The following is a 16,897-nucleotide window of genomic DNA, read 5'->3' as shown; positions in this document are numbered from 1 at the left end:
TGGAGGTTTTGTTATACTTGTATCAAAATTATAGATCAATTTTGGATAAGTAAAAAATAAACAAAATATAACAGTTTATACCATAAAGTCCTACAAATTGAAACAATAGAGATGTCTAAAATGACATAGTAAGATACAAAATTTATTTAAATAAAATATTTTCTTCTGACATTGTTGGAAACAAAATCTTCAATGAGTTCTTTTACAATAAACTATCCAATAAGTCATTACATGGAAAGATTAGCATATAAGAGTTTACCAACTACTGTTTAGCTCAAATTCTCATGATAATCTAGCTCGATTCGGAAGCTGAATTCTCCTTAACTCTCAACTTTTGTGCGCGTTTTCAAAGAGTTAGTGATATGAATAATGACAATCAATATCATGATATAGTAGTCAACTAAATTTGCTGGTGAGGCAACTCGTCGGAAAAAAAAAAAGAAGGTGGAAGATTATTAAGAGTCATGATTGATGCTTGGGGCTTTGATGATAGAATCAACCATCAAGAAAACAAAGATAAATGTGACTGGAGATCTCAATCTTCAAATTAAAGACCCAAGAAGCAGGGATTGAGGATTTACAATCGTAATCGGGAATCGGAAAATCTAGTAGAAGAAAGAAAGAATCGGGACATTGGTCTAAATTGCTAACACATTATGATTGCCCAAATGGACTAAAATGAAAGGCAGAAGGTCATAGGAATTAAGTTAAAACATGTGTTAAAAATCAAAATACATATATTGCTGAAATAGTATCTCTCCCCCAAAAAGCATGTTTTTTTTTACCGACGCACAAAGATAATAGATAAAGACTTGAAACATTTTCCTTTTCCTTCACATAAGTCTCAAAACACAAATAAAAAGGGAAAAATACACGAAAATAGCAACCTGTGTAACCGGGTATTCGGTTATAAAAGTTCGGGGTGGTTTTGGAAGGTGATGGTAAGTGGAGGGGTTAAATGTGTTTACTTGCTTTAATAATTTAAAAAGCAATCCCACCACCGCCTTTTTATGGTTTTATATAAAGCATTGAATGAGATATTTAACTTATCTCATTGATGTTGGTGGTAAAAAAAGAAAGGTGAGCTTTTATCTGTGTGTTCTCTTGTGTGGGAAGCAAACAAGCCTGTAAGGGAAACAAGAAACTGATTTTGTGACTATAGTCTGGATATGTATTGCTGTTCATCTTCATTTTTGTGATCATAAGATGAGTTAAATTTATCAACTTTCCTTATTTGGTATTTGAAATTTAAATATATAGTTTTTACATGAGGATGATGATAAATTGTTTCTAGATGCTATTTGTAGCATGATTGTGAGTTTAACTTGTTTAGAAGTTTCCTTATTTGGAAACTGGGTATAGAACTGCATAGTTCCTTATATATGGTTCTATTATGAAATTGTTTTGATGCCATTATTGGCAAAATGGTGGGTTTTAGTCATGATTATATCATGTGTGGAAATAAGGGTGACATATTAAGAGGTGAGTATATTGGGATAAGAGTGACATAATCAATTTCTGGGATAACTTGAGGTTGTCGCATATGTGTGATGCGACAACTTGAGGTTATCGCATATGTGTGATGCGATAACTTGAGGTTATCGCATCCTATTGATAAGATGAAGTGAACACTTGATCAAAAGGACCAGATGGGCTCTGGTTAGTAAGACCAGAGGGCCTCTAGGTGGCCTTGCCTTTGGTTGGCAAGATGGGCTCTAGCTGGTAGGACCAGAGGGACTCTGGTCGGTAAGACTAGAAGCTCTGGTTAGTAAGACCAAAGGGGCTCTGGTTGGTCTTGCCTCTAGTTGGTAAGACCAAATGGGCTCTGGTTAGTCTTGCCTCTGGGCTTTGATGCGATGATGTGTTTGTTGATCACACAAGTGTGATGCGATGTGATGGGTTTTCGCGCCAACGTGTTGTGAGGAAATGGGGTAGTCTCACTCAGTTTGTGTTGATCGCACCAGTGTGATGCGATGAGATGGGTTCCCGCATCAGCATGCTGCGAGGAAATGGGGTTGTCTCACCCAATGTGGTATGAGAAAATTATGGTTTGATTTATATGAAGCATTAAGTTCATGTGTTATGCAATAAATAGGTATTTTGTGGTTTGATGTGGCAAAAGAGAGTTTTTTTAAATATATAATATTTATATATGGCAAATGCAACAAATAAACTCACACACCCTCCTCACCTATGGTGAGGTTTGAACCCCTGACCTCCTAGAAGGCCAAGGACTACGATACCGCTAGGCCAAAACCCTTTGGTAAAGAGAGTTGTTTTGTCAAAACATTGTATATTTGTTATTATTACAAATATGAGTTTGTAAAAAATGATTTAGTGATTTTCACCCTGTAATTGCATCAAAAGGATTTTCTCACTAGACCTCAAGGTCTAACCTTTATTTGTGTTTCAAAAATGTGCATTACAGGTCGGACACAAACAAATGTAAGGGAAAAGAAAAACTGTGAAAAGTCTTATATGCTTACATGGGATGTGCAAGATAACATGCTTATCTGTTGTTTTGAATACTTGTATGCAAGTCTGCATAGGGAATTTTGTGGAAAAAATTTGACAGCTACTTTTGTAATGTGACTTTTAGATATCTGAGATCGAATATGTAAATTTGTATTTTTCTTGATATATGAAATATATGGTAATATACAAATGTGATCTTGGGGTGTTACACAATCTACTTTTATAAAAAATATGTTTATTATAACATTATACTTTCAGTTTTCCTTATTACAACAATGTACTTTCAAAATATATTTTTTATTAGGGCATCATATTTTCAAAAAAATTTCCGTTATAGTATTGGGTAACATTTTAAATTAAATTTTATCTATTATTCCATGTTTATTTGCTACGTTATCGTTCATGTAGGTTATCCACATGTATAATAATGCTGACATGTCATTTCTTATTATAACATTTAACTATCAAAATTACTTTATTATAACATGACCAATTTCTTTTACAAAAGTCTAGAACATAGTATAAAAGAACGGATATTGTTATAACGGATAAATTTTTGAAAATATGATACCCTAATAAAAGTTATTTTAAAAAACTGTAATATAAAAAACTAAAAATATAATACTATAAAAAAATAAGTTGTGATTTCGTACATTTTATCCTCAAGATCCCTTCCAAAAGTCTAGAACAGAGCGGCCCGTTTCTGTAATTGAGGGCTTCTATTTTAAGTGTGCTGGAAAATTGTTGATTTTACTTGCAAGGTTCTAATTCTGTTGAAAGGATTTTGTGTTAGCGAACTGTTCCTGTTCGTGGATAGGGCCACTGATCAAGGTTGGCACAGACGAACAACCTCCTCAACTTTCCTACTTCTATAATCCTCCTATCCAAATCCAAAATCCAACTGTTCTTATTCTATTCAGCTACTACTTTGTTCGGGTCTGATTCGATTGTATTTCGTTACTTCACCCAAAACTGGTGTCTGGGTACTACTTCTTTCATTTAAGACCACCGATCTGGTTCCGAAGTTCATTATCACTCCATATGAAAATGAAAATTCTTTCACTTGCGTTAATGGTGATCACTTAAAAGCCTCACCGTTTGTTGGGTTTGTCTTGAATGTTATACGAAAATAAAAGGGTAAAGTGATTTTCAGTAAATCACTTGATGAAAATGCGAAAAAGTCTATTTCAGGCGCTCATTATTACAATTATTAGCTGAAAATTTAATTATATCGTTAATTTCCATGTGGGTTTGATGAATTGTGTTATTATATAATTGAACATCCATTGATTGTTGTTTGTTCTTTTGGTTTTGCTTTTCTGTGCAAATTTGTTGATAATTTATTTCTGACTTGTCTGCTTATGAAATGAAGTAATGGAGGAATCCAATTTTGACATTGACCTGTTTAGGAGGTGGTTAGGTGGAGAGAGTGATAGCATTGAATTTAGCGATGGATGGGTTAAGAAAGGACCAATCACTAGTAGGAGCTACTGACAATATAAATGAAGAAACCAACAACATAACTCAGAAAGTTATCTCAGAAGGAGGAGAAGAGACGATGGTTCCACCAGTTGGAAATTCGATTCACAGGTCGAGTTCACGGCCACAGCTTGATCTTAGTGGTGCAGCCATTCAAGGGAATTTCGAAGAGAGAGACCCCACGATTCTGTTGCCTAATCAATCTGATGATATATCCCATTTGGCATTGGACATTGGAGGTGATATTTGTTCTTCTAATGTGGGGTTTAGTGATAGTTCTTAAAAGATTGCTCTTGGGTATTTCTGAGTTCTTTTTGACAATTTTCTTGCTATTTTTTTTTTAAATTCATGTGGAGATGCTTCTTTCAATTCTTCATTTTTAAGTTAATATGGGCAAGCTTTTTAATTGCAATTAGCAAACATATCTAATGTCAACAATTGGTACCAGGCTCTCTCATCAAGTTAGTTTATTTTTCAAGACACGAGGATCGTGTAGTTAATGACAAGAGGAAGAAGTCTGCAAAGGAGAGATTTGGTGTTAGCAATGGTAACATCAGGAGGACTTTTCCAATCCTCGGAGGGAGGCTGCATTTTGTCAAGTTTGAAACTGCTAAAATTAATGAATGTTTAGAATTCATCCACTCGAAGCAACTTCACAGAGGAGGTGCAACTCTTTTATTGCTAGCTTAGAACATTGTTTTGTCATAAGATACATATTGATTTTCCAAGCCAGTGCTTGTATTTAATTGACTTATACTTCACATTTCTAATCTGACTTCCATTCTCTATCATGTATGAAATGGATACCTGTCCTGTCAACCTCCAATTCCAGACAATGACAACGCAGTAATCAAGGTATACACGTTCTTTTTTCATTGATTTTAATGTTTACATGTTCATATTTTTCCCGAGCTATGATCATTCTACTTATGTGTCTTTGCTTGTCTTACAATACCAAAACTTTGCTACCATGCCCCATGATTTATTGCTGAACCAATCATCTTTGAAAGAACAATAAGAACTTTTATATATGCGGGTACTAGTTATGATTGAACCTCCTTTCTTCGTTAGCATGGCCTTGAACACAGAAACTTCAGCTAGTTGAACTTGAACACTTAATTTTTGTATTTATCGACTTATTAGAATGTTTGAGAAGGCTACAGGTGGTGGGGCATACAAGTTTGCTGATCTATTCAAAGAGAAACTTGGAGTTAGCATTGAAAAAGAAGATGAGATGGATTGTCTTGTAGCGGGTGCAAATTTTTTGCTAAAGGTGCTATTCTAATTTTTTTCTGCACCAATTTATTTGTCAAGTCCATAAATATGTGGATTAGGTTTAATAAACTGAACTTTGTGTAGGCGATTCGCCATGAAGCCTTCACCCATAAGGAAGGTCATAAAGAGTTTGTGCAGATAGACCATAATGATTTGTACCCATATCTTCTTGTTAATATCGGATCTGGTGTCAGCATGATAAAGGTACCATATCTTTATGCTTTTTTGTCATTCTTTTGAACTTTTTTTATTTAGTGCTTCAGTGTGGATAGTTTAAATTTTGCATTTATGTAGGTTGATGGAGATGGGAAGTTTCAGCGGGTTAGTGGGACAAATGTAGGTGGCGGTACATACTGGGGGTTAGGGAGGCTGTTAACCAAGTGCAAGAGGTTACCCTTTATCTTCTGACCATTTTGGTACTTATCTTTCGGTTTCCGCTTTGATGGTTCTTATAAAATAATGGGTTATTACAGTTTTGATGAACTGCTGGAGTTAAGTCAAAGGGGAGATAATAGCTCCATAGATATGCTTGTCGGTGACATTTATGGGGGCTTGGATTACTCAAAGGTAAACTGGTTGCAATATGCAATTAAATAGATATTTATGTTATGTCTTTCTAAGCAACTCATATTTGCAAAAAGTTTATGACTTATCACGCTTTTAACATAATTATCCGTGATCCCTTATATGATCTCAGATTGGACTTTCTGCATCAACAATTGCTTCCAGTTTTGGCAAGGCGATTTCTGAGAACAAGGAAATCGAAGACTACAGACCTGAAGACATTTCTCTATCTCTCCTTCGTATGATTTCTTACAATATAGGCCAGGTATGATGTAATGATGTATCATGATGTTTTAGTATGAAAGATACGATGTGCCTTACATACTTTAGCATTATGAGATTTAATTTTATTAATGTGTAAACAAGAATATGACATACTTATAAGAACATATTCTGTTAAACACCTCATTTCTTCTACAAAGAGAGGCAATCAATAGTCATTGTCTTTGTGTCTCACAACGATCCTCCCGGCTTTCTCCAAGAAAAGTGGAAGAATATTTAATCCCCCCTTCAGGTGCTACTAATTAAGTAGAGTAAATTCAGTTAGCTCACCACCTTATGCTGCTCGTTTTGATGTTGGAATTTGCATACTAACCTCACAGCTTAGTTGTCAATTATTGCTGTATAGGACAATTTGAAGGAGATGATTTTACATGTGATGGAATCATAAATATTTGTGATAAATATGCTTTTAATGTTCTAGGAACATTGATTGGTAACTTTTTATGATGCTGTTATCAGCTGGGTCATGGTTCTGTTTCTGATCTGATTTCTAAAGCAGCGTAACTTTATATTATTTATACCCATTTTTCTTTTTATATGAGTTGTATATCAGATTCCCAAGTTGTATTTGCTTTTCATGATTGCTCAAATTTACTCTTTACTAATGCATATGCTCACATGTGTGCCAATTTATATAATGTACCTAATGTAGAGAAGTTACTGAACTTAAGGGGCCGTTTACCAAACGCTTACCCGGTAAGCGCTTACCGATAAAATTCAACACCATCACTTACTTACCAGGTAAGATTTTAGTCTAACAAAATGACAGCGTATGCAACAATTTACCAGGTAAGCGATAACCATGATAAGAATCATCGCCTTCACGTTACCGGGTAAGACTCTTGGTCCTTGCCTCGTTCTTACCGGGTAAGATTCTTGGTCTTTACCATGTTCATCTGGTAACGCAATATGACTTGGTAAGCGCTTACCCGGGTAAGTGTTTGGTAAACGGCCCCTTAAGTCTACAGAACCTTCTAATAGAATCAGTTTTCCTTTCCATAAAGATAATGAAATTGATTACCAACAGTTGTAGTTCAAGAGAAAATGGGCAGTGAAATGACTCTGAGAAATAACTTCAGACACTGACAATAGTATCTTGAATTCACCATAGAAGTAAACCTGTGTGTTTTTGTTCTTATTTTCTGGTGATAAACTTCAGTTCTTTATTGTTTTCTTTCTTGTTAGTGGAAATAACAGAAAGAGCATGATTAAGGAGGTTTTCTTTTATAATTTAGTGCTCATCATGGATCTGATTTCAACTTTAATTTCTATAGATATCTTATTTAACTGCGTTGCAACTTGGAATTAAGCGGATATTTTTTGGAGGATTTTTCATAAGAGGACATGCTTATACCATGGACACAATTTCATTTGCAATCCAATTTTGGTAAGGATTTACTCCTATCTTATCTTTTTAAGCTGGGGAATTATTTCCATTACAATTGCATTCAAGTTTTATCAGCCAAAGCTTTAGGAAATCTCTTCCTATATGCTTTCATGCTTCTGTTAATTGCTTACCTGAATTCCTGATAATTATGCATCACTTAATGATGAATATTTTGACCTTGTTCTTTTTTTAGGTCAAAAGGAGGAGCGCAAGCTATGTTTTTACGTCATGAAGGGTTTTTAGGAGCTTTAGGTGCATTTATGAGTTATGAGAAGCATGGATTAGATGACTTGATGGTTCACCAGCTGGTTGAAAGATTTCCAATGGGTGCTCCGTACACTGGAGGAAAGATTCATGGTCCTCCACTTGGGGATTTAAATGAGAAGGCAAGTATATGGTCAAAAAACATAATATGAGTTATATAATCAACCGCCTGCTGGAAATATTTTTTTATAGTCAACATGGGTAGTAGTCTTTACTGGGATTGGCTTTGAGTCTTAAGCACGGCATACATTATTGGACTCATTCTCTAGCCAGTTAAATTTTCTTGGTTGGTTGGTGACTTAATATAGTGCAGAATGAATTGTGATTTATAATAAACATCCTGTATCGAGCTTGATGCAGATTGATTAACTTAAACTTGATGCAAACCATTTCATTAATGTCCTCATATGTGAGCATGTGTTCATGGATTTTGAAGGATGGATACAAGGTCCAGATCTTGTCTGTAGCAATCAGAAAGGGACAGTTGTGTAACTTGATTAGTGATTTCATCTTGTACCTGTTCTTAATATATATATATCTCTTTTGTAATTTTATTCTCTTTATAATTCATGCCTTAACTGTAATGATCAAACTGGAACGATCTTGTATGGGTTTTGAATGAATTTGTGTTGTAATATAGTTTGCTGCGTATTCATTTCTTCGAATAAATTGTGTAGAGTTATTTATTTTCCAGCCGTAATTGTACAATTTATGTACTATTGGACGCATAAGAAATTTTACAGATGAAATATAAATTCTTTTGCAACTAGAACAATGTGACCCTGTTGTTATGCCGAAAACAAATGTTATCTTACATCCATTTACATGATGATGAACTGTAAAACGAAATGGTTTTAAGTGGGCGGGTGCTCTTTGTAACAAGTTCTATATACAGTCCAATATTAAAAGAAGAAAATGGTAACTTGCTTCCCTCAAAAGAGGATATGTTCAATAAGTTATGGAAGTCTTTGTATGTAGCATTCTTTGTGCATTTTCAGAAGTGACGGTTTCTGTAATATACCAGCCGAAAGATTAAAATGCTGTAATTGTTTTCTATCATGTGGCTATGTTAGTTTTCGAATCAATGTGCCATTTCATGTTATGTAAATCTTGAACTAATTCGACTGGATTTGGATTTTTGAGTTGCATAATCCTTTTGATCTAGGTTCATGTTGTTCATGTATTCGTTATCTTTTGATATATGTGTTTCTCTAGATTTTGCATGCTCTCTTAAGCTTATATAGAATATGAGACATTATGCTTATTCTTTTAGAGCATTACTGGAGAGTACTTTATTTGACATAGTATTTTATCTGTAACTTATTGCAGATATCATGGATGGAGAAGTTTGTACGGAAAGGAATTAAAATTACTGCTCCTGTTCCAACGGCTTCTCCAAGAACTACTGGTTTAGGTGGCTTTGAGGCGCCATCATCGAAAGGAGACACCCTACGTTGTGATGAAAGTAATTTAAATGTTGGTGTCCTTCATCTGGTGCCTTCTTTAGAAGTGTTCCCGTTGTTGGCTGACCCTAAAACGTATGCAAATTACCGTCACTTGGTCTGTTTATATGTTCAGTTGCTGCCATCCCCCTTAAGAGATTTTTTCTTAATATGGAAAAGTTATTAAAGTCTTTGATGTTATTGACACATGAATAGTCACAAATCAGTATAGACATGCTTTCAAGTTTTCAACAAGGTTTTTATTTATCATCAGACAACCTAACTTTTGGTTAAAGAATTTTGTATTTTATAGACATCTTATAACCCTACAATGATAGAGGTAAAACAACTTGATGATGAAAAACGAATTGTGGCTCGTTTTAGTGGAGAAGTATAAGGCAAGTGGGCAACCCTGATGCACTAGGGCTCCTTGTCTTTGCTACGGTTGGGTATGGAAGTCTTGGCCCTTCGTTAAATATTGCGAAGAGGATGCTTTCTCAACTCATTTGGACCCTCAGGCCACAAGTGCGCGTTACTCCAATGCTCCCTGAAACACATATAAATTAGGACGTAGTTCTTTGAATGTTTAACATTTAATCTGGCTCATTTATTTCAAGATAAAATAGAGGTAATTTGGCCCGTGATTGATGCTGTTATGTTGCTATGTTAACAGGTATGAACCGAACACTATTGATCTTGCTGATCCCAATGAACTTGAGTAAGTTTCAAGTTTTTATATGGGTCAAGGAGGTATTTGTTGCTTATGTTGGATCTCTATCTTGTTGTAGATATTGGTTCACAGTGTTGTCTGAGCATTTACCGGACCTTGTTGATAAGGTAAACACGATCTTTTCTGTGTCCCTTTTTTTGGGCTTGTGGTGGGTTAGAGTAGAGATATTTTTTGGACGGTTGGCGGATCGGATATGTGTATGCCAATTACAAATGTTTAACCATTTTCAACTTGTTGAAAATATTGTGCTCTTCTTTGACCTAATTTGAGATTGTGCTTCAAACCATGTGATCTTTATATTATGATAACCAAAAGGCCTATTATTCTACTCTTAAAGTTGTTTGGAATATGCAGGCAGTGGCCAGTGAAGGTGGAACAGATGATGCTAGAAGAAGGGGCGATGCTTTTGCTCGTGCATTTTCGGCCCATTTGGCAAGGTACATACGCACAATGTCTTCCGGGAAATGTGTGTGTGTTTATGAATGTTAACACACCCCCATAGTTGCCCATCGTGTCTTTCTCATAGTTGCCAAAAACGTATGGTTAACAACTTGAATCTTACAGTTGAAGAAAACAATGTGAATCCCATTAGCAAATCAGAATCCTATCTGAATACTGAATAGCCGTTGTATCAAATAAAATGGTAGTATATGGATCTATAAAGCCACACTACAGTTTACCTTATTTATGTTCCTTTTGTGGATATGTGTGTGGAATTTATCGACCCAAAGCTTTATATCTAGCTACCTAAATTAATTGTTCTATTTTTTTGGTGAAGTTGTTAGGAACTGCTAACTGGACATGACCAATTCTTATATATAATTATATTTGGTGTATACATAGCTAGAAAGTCCACTTTTTTTTTATTAACCTGGATATCCAACCCGCTATGCGAGTTGACTAATCCCAGGGTGACCACCTGCTTTTGCAGATAGCCCGGAGTCACCGCATTTGAACCTCCGTGGCCACAAGGGGATTTTTATTCCTCCTTGGATTTGAACCTGGGACCTCCTGGTACTTTTGACCTTTGGAGCCAAACTCAAACCAATCAGGCACCACCCTTGTGGTTGAAAGTTCACTTGTATGTTTTGTATTCATGTCATATAATCGTTTCAGAAAAAGTTGAAGCTTATTCAAGACCCCATTCACAGTTTTTGATTAATGATATCTGTATAGGGAGTTTGATTGATTCATGAATTGGCAACTGTGGCTTCTGCAAGTACTATCCGTCTTGTGTGGACGCACAAATCACACTACCAATAGATGATAAATAACACTGTAAAGTGTGGCGCTCACCTTACGTGTTGTTTGTGAAATTAGAATGTTTGGGAATGCTACAACAAACAAGGCAAATTTTTAAAGTTCCCACCTTTTTTTATTTCTGACTTCAACGGCTACATCTTTTGGCATAATTATGATTGATACTTGTAAGTAACTCGTTAATCAATTGCAGGTTAATGGAGGAGCCAGCTGCTTACGGGAAATTAAGCCTGGCCAATCTTCTCGAGTTGAGAGAAGAATGCTTGAGAGAATTCAACTTTTTTGACGCATATAGTACAATAAAACATAGGTGATATGGCGTAGCATGTTTCGTTTTTCTTTAAACCCATATGAGATTTCATTGTTTTTAGAAATTTGTTTCACTCATCACCCCTGAAAGTTCATTTGGATTCTTTGGCAGAGAGAATGAGGCATCACTTGCTGTTTTACCCGACCTTCTGATGGAGCTTGATGGTATGAGTGAGGTATGGTTGCAGTCCATCATGTCACTAAGATCCGGGTTGGTTTGTAGGATTGGAATGGATTTGGAGGGATTTGTAATTGAACTCCAATCCAGTCCCATGTTTGGTTTGAAGGATTTCATGGATTTAAAATCCGGTTACAAACATAGGATTTTGAAATCCCATGGGTGTTGTTGGTATTTCATGGGATTTTGTTGTATTTATATATAATAATGTTTTAAAATATGGTAAAAACATTTGTTTTGTAAATTAATAAAAAAGTAATTTAATTATTTTATAATTTGGTTTTGTAAATAATGGAATTCAATTCCATTTCAAATTCTACAAACCAACCGCACCAATATGTTCAAATCCCTCCGATTCCAAATCCTTTCCACAAAATCCAAATCCCTCGAAACAATTCCATCAAACCAAACTCCCCCGTAAGATAAGTCTGAAATGGGAGGCATCTTTATGTCTCGCGTGATGCTAACATTCTTTCATTTTCAGGAAACACGACTCCTTACGTTAATAGAAGGTGTTCTTGCTGCAAACATCTTTGATTGGGGATCTCGTGCATGTGTTGATCTTTATCACAAAGGGACAATCATTGAAATCTATAGAATGAGTCGCAAAAAGATGCAAAGGCCTTGGAGGGTGAGTGGATTAAAATATCAGATCGATAGAGAGAAAGAAAAACATATTGTTTTGTAGATGGTCTATGACAAATGACAAAACCTTTTTGCATGTATATTAGGTGGATGATTTTGATGCATTTAAGGAGAGAATGGGTTTTGGAGACAAGAAACATCAACGTCATAAACGAGCCTTGCTCTTTGTGGACAACTCGGGTGCTGATGTTGTTTTAGGAATGCTTCCCCTGGCTCGAGAACTTCTACGCCGTGGAACTGAAGTGAGTCCATGCTTTTTGAATGTCGAAAAATATAGGACCTTGCTTCAAAAGGCCCAGACCATCCAAGCCCGTGTTTAGTAAGAAAAAGAAGCCCGGGCTATTCCAGTCCTGAGCCTGGTCAGGCTTTTTGTGTGAAAATGGGACTGGTCGGGCTTTTTCAGGCTGGGTTTTCCGGGTTTTACAGGCCTGGGATTTGGGCTTTTTGAGCATTTACTACATAATGTAGAAGAAAAGGCGACATAAACACCCATATAACATTACAGCTTGTTTACGGACATTTTTGCAGGTTGTGCTTGTTGCAAACTCCCTTCCAGCACTAAATGATGTTACTGCAATGGAGCTTCCAGAAATCGTTGCCGAGGCTGCCAAGGTTTCATGAAACCGTTTTATATTCTTGATCAATAATATTATTTTATTCGAATCCTTATCACACATCTTCCACTCTATAAAGAAGTCTAAGTTTGACATCTGTGGTCAAACATGATAAGTTCTAACTTCAAAGTCGATATGAATAAATACTACAAAATTGTAGAATAGACATGCATCTTGATGCATAGATCAATGACAATATTTGTGTTCTTGCGGTGGATAAATGATCCTCTTTGGCTACTTGATAAACCCATTATAAATCTCACAACTTTTTTGCTGAATCTTTTGAATCATCAAAGGTGCTCGGTGTTCTAATAATAATAATATAGCAATGATTGTACCGCAGCACTGTGACATTCTTCGTGGAGCTGCTGAAGCTGGCGGCCTACTTATGGATGCAATGATCAATATCCAAGACAGTCCAAGGGAGAAGTCATCTTCTACTCCTTTAATGGTGGTCGAAAATGGTTGTGGGAGCCCATGCATCGACTTGAGGCAAGTTAGCTCTGAGTTAGCTGCTGCCGCAAAAGATGCTGATTTGGTATGCTGTTTCAATATCCTATATATTTATCTGGTTCTATGCTTCAGCTTGGAATCATTTTGTTTTTGCAACATCTTTTGTTGGACTCCCACATCAGCTAGGCAAGACCATCAAATCTGTATCATATTTTTTCTACATGGGTGCTCTTAGAGAGAGATTCAACGAGGTTTCCTATTGCAAATGAGCATTGGGGTATTATGTTACATGATGGTTTGTTGGTATTACGCAGGTGATTTTGGAAGGGATGGGGCGTGCGTTGCATACCAACTATAATGCTCGGTTTAAATGTGATGCTCTAAAGGTACAACAAAAAAGCCCTTTTCTTGTTTATCAGTCATTTCTTTGATTAGGGTATGATTGAAAGGCGATCTAACTGTTATGACCGATGTTTTATGTATAGCTTGCAATGGTGAAAAATCAACGGTTGGCTGAGAAGTTGATTAAAGGGAATATATACGACTGCGTTTGCAGATACGAGCCAGCTAATTGAAACTTGGAGTGTTTCTTGATGATTGTTGGATCTTGTATCATAAAAGAAAGGAGAAATTAATGTATTAGAATATGTTCAAATCACCAAACACACATAAGTCATGTATCTTTTTAGCTTTTGTGTTCTATTCGTCTGGTGCATTTCTGTCCATTGCCTAGAAACACAGAATCTTGTTCTTTGAAAATAATAATGGAGCACTTTATATTTCGCTTTTTTTATTAACCTGGATATCCAACCCGCTATGCGAGCCGACTAATCCCAGGGCGACCATCTGCTTTGCAGGTAGCCGGGAGTCGGCGCATTTGAACCTCCGTGGCCACAAGAGGATATTTGTAGTTTTCTTTACAATCTTCTTCAATTATATTTCACTTTTTCCGCCTCTAGAAAGTTAAATTTCAAAAACCCAATCGGAGGTATCTTCCTTTCGATACGATGTAATGAGTGAGTGAGTTTGTGTGTTTTTAGAAGCAAAACAGTGGGTTGTACATAGAATTAGAAGTGGAAAATAGGGTACATGGCTAGTGTTATATAAGATAGATTTCATTATATATAACATGTGGGCATTTGGTCTAGTGGTATGATTCTCGCTTTGGGTGCGAGAGGTCCCGAGTTCGATTCTCGGAATGCCCCACTTTTTTAAAATTCAATTTGTATCATATTTACATATTACCCCTCATTTTTTGTTTATTTCAATTTCCGTCCTCCTTGTAATTTTTTTTAAAAGTATATATAATATTTAAATACAACAAATAGAATAAATAAACTCACACATACTCCTCACATTTGGTGAGGTTTAAATCTTTAACCTCTTAGGAAGCCAATGACTCACAAACCGATAGACCAGAGACTTTTTGGTTCCTCCTAATTTGTATGGTTTGTTTTGACCAATACATACATAATTACATATTCAAAGTTTAAATGATGACGATATGCATGATATTTTTATAATTTATATTAAAATAAATTAATCTTTGAATTTTATTTAATCATTTGAGTCCAATCGAATTTTAAAAAGAATATGATGATAATGCAAATAGTTACATGATGGGTTTATAATCAGTTCTTTTTACCCATGGTTTTAGACTTTGTTTTAAGCTCACAATTTCAGTGTTAAATAGTCTACAGTGTTTTTACGTATTTCTAAAACATTTTCGTTATTTCTAATCATAAACTAAGCATATACAATATTCAACTGACATCTGAGGTTGCTATTATTTAGTATATCTCATTTAAAGATTGGATTTTAACACGTACTTAACTTTTATACAAGGGTTGATCTACTTGGACTGATATGGTTGTTCGTGAAATCAAAAAAAGTCAGTGTTAAATGTGTTTTTCAGGTTCTTAATTAAAATGTAAAACTACAGATTTATTACGGGCTAAATCACAAGTTGTTTTTAAATAAAACTATGAACATTAGAACTCGAGGGGTTTATAGAAATAAAAGCCTCACAATCTGATCAAATAGAATCACCAAGTAGAAATTTAAAAGTATATTGTTTAATTTATAGGAGAAGGCTTTCTGAAATAGAAATATTGGTATGCATTTTTTAATGAACTAAGTATTTAATTCGTATTTAATAGATCAAAATAGCGAAAAGATATTCTATATAATTATTTTATAATTAATTTTTTACTTTATATGTATTATATTATAAAACATTTAAAAAAACTTTTAAAAACCATTTTTATGTATGAAGTATTGTTTATTGATGCATATTACTTAAAATTCAAGATTACAAATAATTTTACGTAAGTACAACTTATTAAAGCTTCATTTTTAAATTCATGTAACTAACTGTATATAAACATAATCAAATACAGAATCAACATCTATTTTAAATATAAAAAATCTAAAATATCATTAAGATAATCATTGAGCTCTTTAACTATCATCTTCATAAAAAATTGTATGATTAGACGAAAAATAATTTTATTTTGTTATTAAACCTAAATTAAGTTATCTATACTATATTATAAAGCATTTGACAAAAAACTCTTAAAAACCATTTTTTATGCATGAAGTACTGTTTATTGATGTATATTACTTAAAATTTAAATTACAAGTAAATTGTGTATAAGTACAACTTATTAAAGCTTCATGTTTGATGTTTAAATTCGTGTAACTAACTGTAGATAAACATAATCAAATAGAGGATAAACATTTCATTTTAAATATAAAAATCTATAATATAATTAGGATAATTATTAAGTTCTAACAAAATACTTAACTATTCTTTTTATCCAGAATAAATAACTTCATTATTAATCTTAAATTGAATTATAATAAAAAAAATGAATTAAAAAAAATTACATAAAAAAGAGAAATTTTAAATAGTTAATTTGGTACTGATACCAATATATTTTTTTAAAATTTTTATGATATCTTCATATTTATATTTTATTTAAAAATAAAAACATTATCGTTTTCTCAAAACCACATAAAAACGTATTATAACATCCACTTAGACAAAAAAAAAACGAAATATTAAAATCATAATGTATTTCGCTGACTTGCACGAGTACTCTTTTAATACTAGAAGGGTACTTGTGCAATGCATCGAGACACATCTCAATTCAATGTTTTGTTTTGTTCTTTATCTATATCGATATAAAAAAATTATATGGTTTTAAAAAAGTGATAATGTTTTTATTTTTGAATAAAATATAAATTCTAAAATATCATAAAATTTTAAAAAGAGTATATGGATATTAGTATCAAATTAACTATTTAAAAGTTTTTGTTGTGTGCAATTTCTGCAATTCAAACTTTTATTATAATTTAATTTTACATAACGAAGTAATTTAATTTAAGTTTAATAATATAATTTTTTATAAAGATAATAATTAGTTCCTCTGTTAGAACTCAATGATTATCTTAATTTTATTTTAGATATTTTATATTTAAAATGAGATGCTTATCCTATATTAGATTATGTTTATATGTAGTTATTTATACAAATTC

General features: G+C 34.0%; 1 protein-coding gene and 1 non-coding gene across 4 annotated transcripts; both read left to right on the top strand.

Moving 5' to 3' along the window:
• Positions 1-3,200: 3,200 nt before the first annotated feature.
• LOC112509605 (pantothenate kinase 2-like) lies at positions 3,201-14,139 on the top strand. Of its 3 annotated transcripts, none has more exons than XM_025114652.1 (23): positions 3,201-3,306; positions 3,885-4,193; positions 4,403-4,618; positions 4,787-4,809; positions 5,111-5,227; positions 5,314-5,433; positions 5,524-5,618; positions 5,703-5,796; positions 5,927-6,058; positions 7,350-7,462; positions 7,656-7,848; positions 9,056-9,264; positions 9,842-9,886; positions 9,957-10,005; positions 10,253-10,335; positions 11,352-11,468; positions 11,580-11,643; positions 12,130-12,276; positions 12,377-12,532; positions 12,819-12,902; positions 13,248-13,442; positions 13,672-13,743; positions 13,843-14,139. In XM_025114652.1, the coding sequence occupies exons 2-23, from the start codon at positions 3,926-3,928 to the stop codon at positions 13,930-13,932; spliced, it is 2,682 nt and encodes an 893-aa protein (XP_024970420.1). In that variant the 5' UTR covers positions 3,201-3,306; positions 3,885-3,925; the 3' UTR covers positions 13,933-14,139. The 3 variants fall into 3 exon arrangements, with proteins under 3 accessions (XP_024970420.1, XP_024970422.1, XP_024970421.1); XM_025114654.1 differs by having other exon boundaries at positions 3,201-3,458; XM_025114653.1 differs by having other exon boundaries at positions 3,201-3,549.
• A 351-nt stretch (positions 14,140-14,490) lies between these two features.
• On the top strand, positions 14,491-14,562 carry TRNAP-UGG. Its single transcript has one exon. It is a non-coding gene; the product is annotated as a tRNA-Pro (tRNA).
• The last annotated feature ends 2,335 nt before the right edge of the window (positions 14,563-16,897 follow it).

The sequence above is a fragment of the Cynara cardunculus genome (genome assembly GCF_001531365.2).
Source record: "Cynara cardunculus var. scolymus isolate 2C chromosome LG 3, CcrdV1, whole genome shotgun sequence".
NCBI lineage: Eukaryota > Viridiplantae > Streptophyta > Magnoliopsida > Asterales > Asteraceae > Cynara > Cynara cardunculus.
Note: the sequence above shows the minus strand (reverse complement) of the source record. Positions and strands in the feature narration are given on the sequence as shown.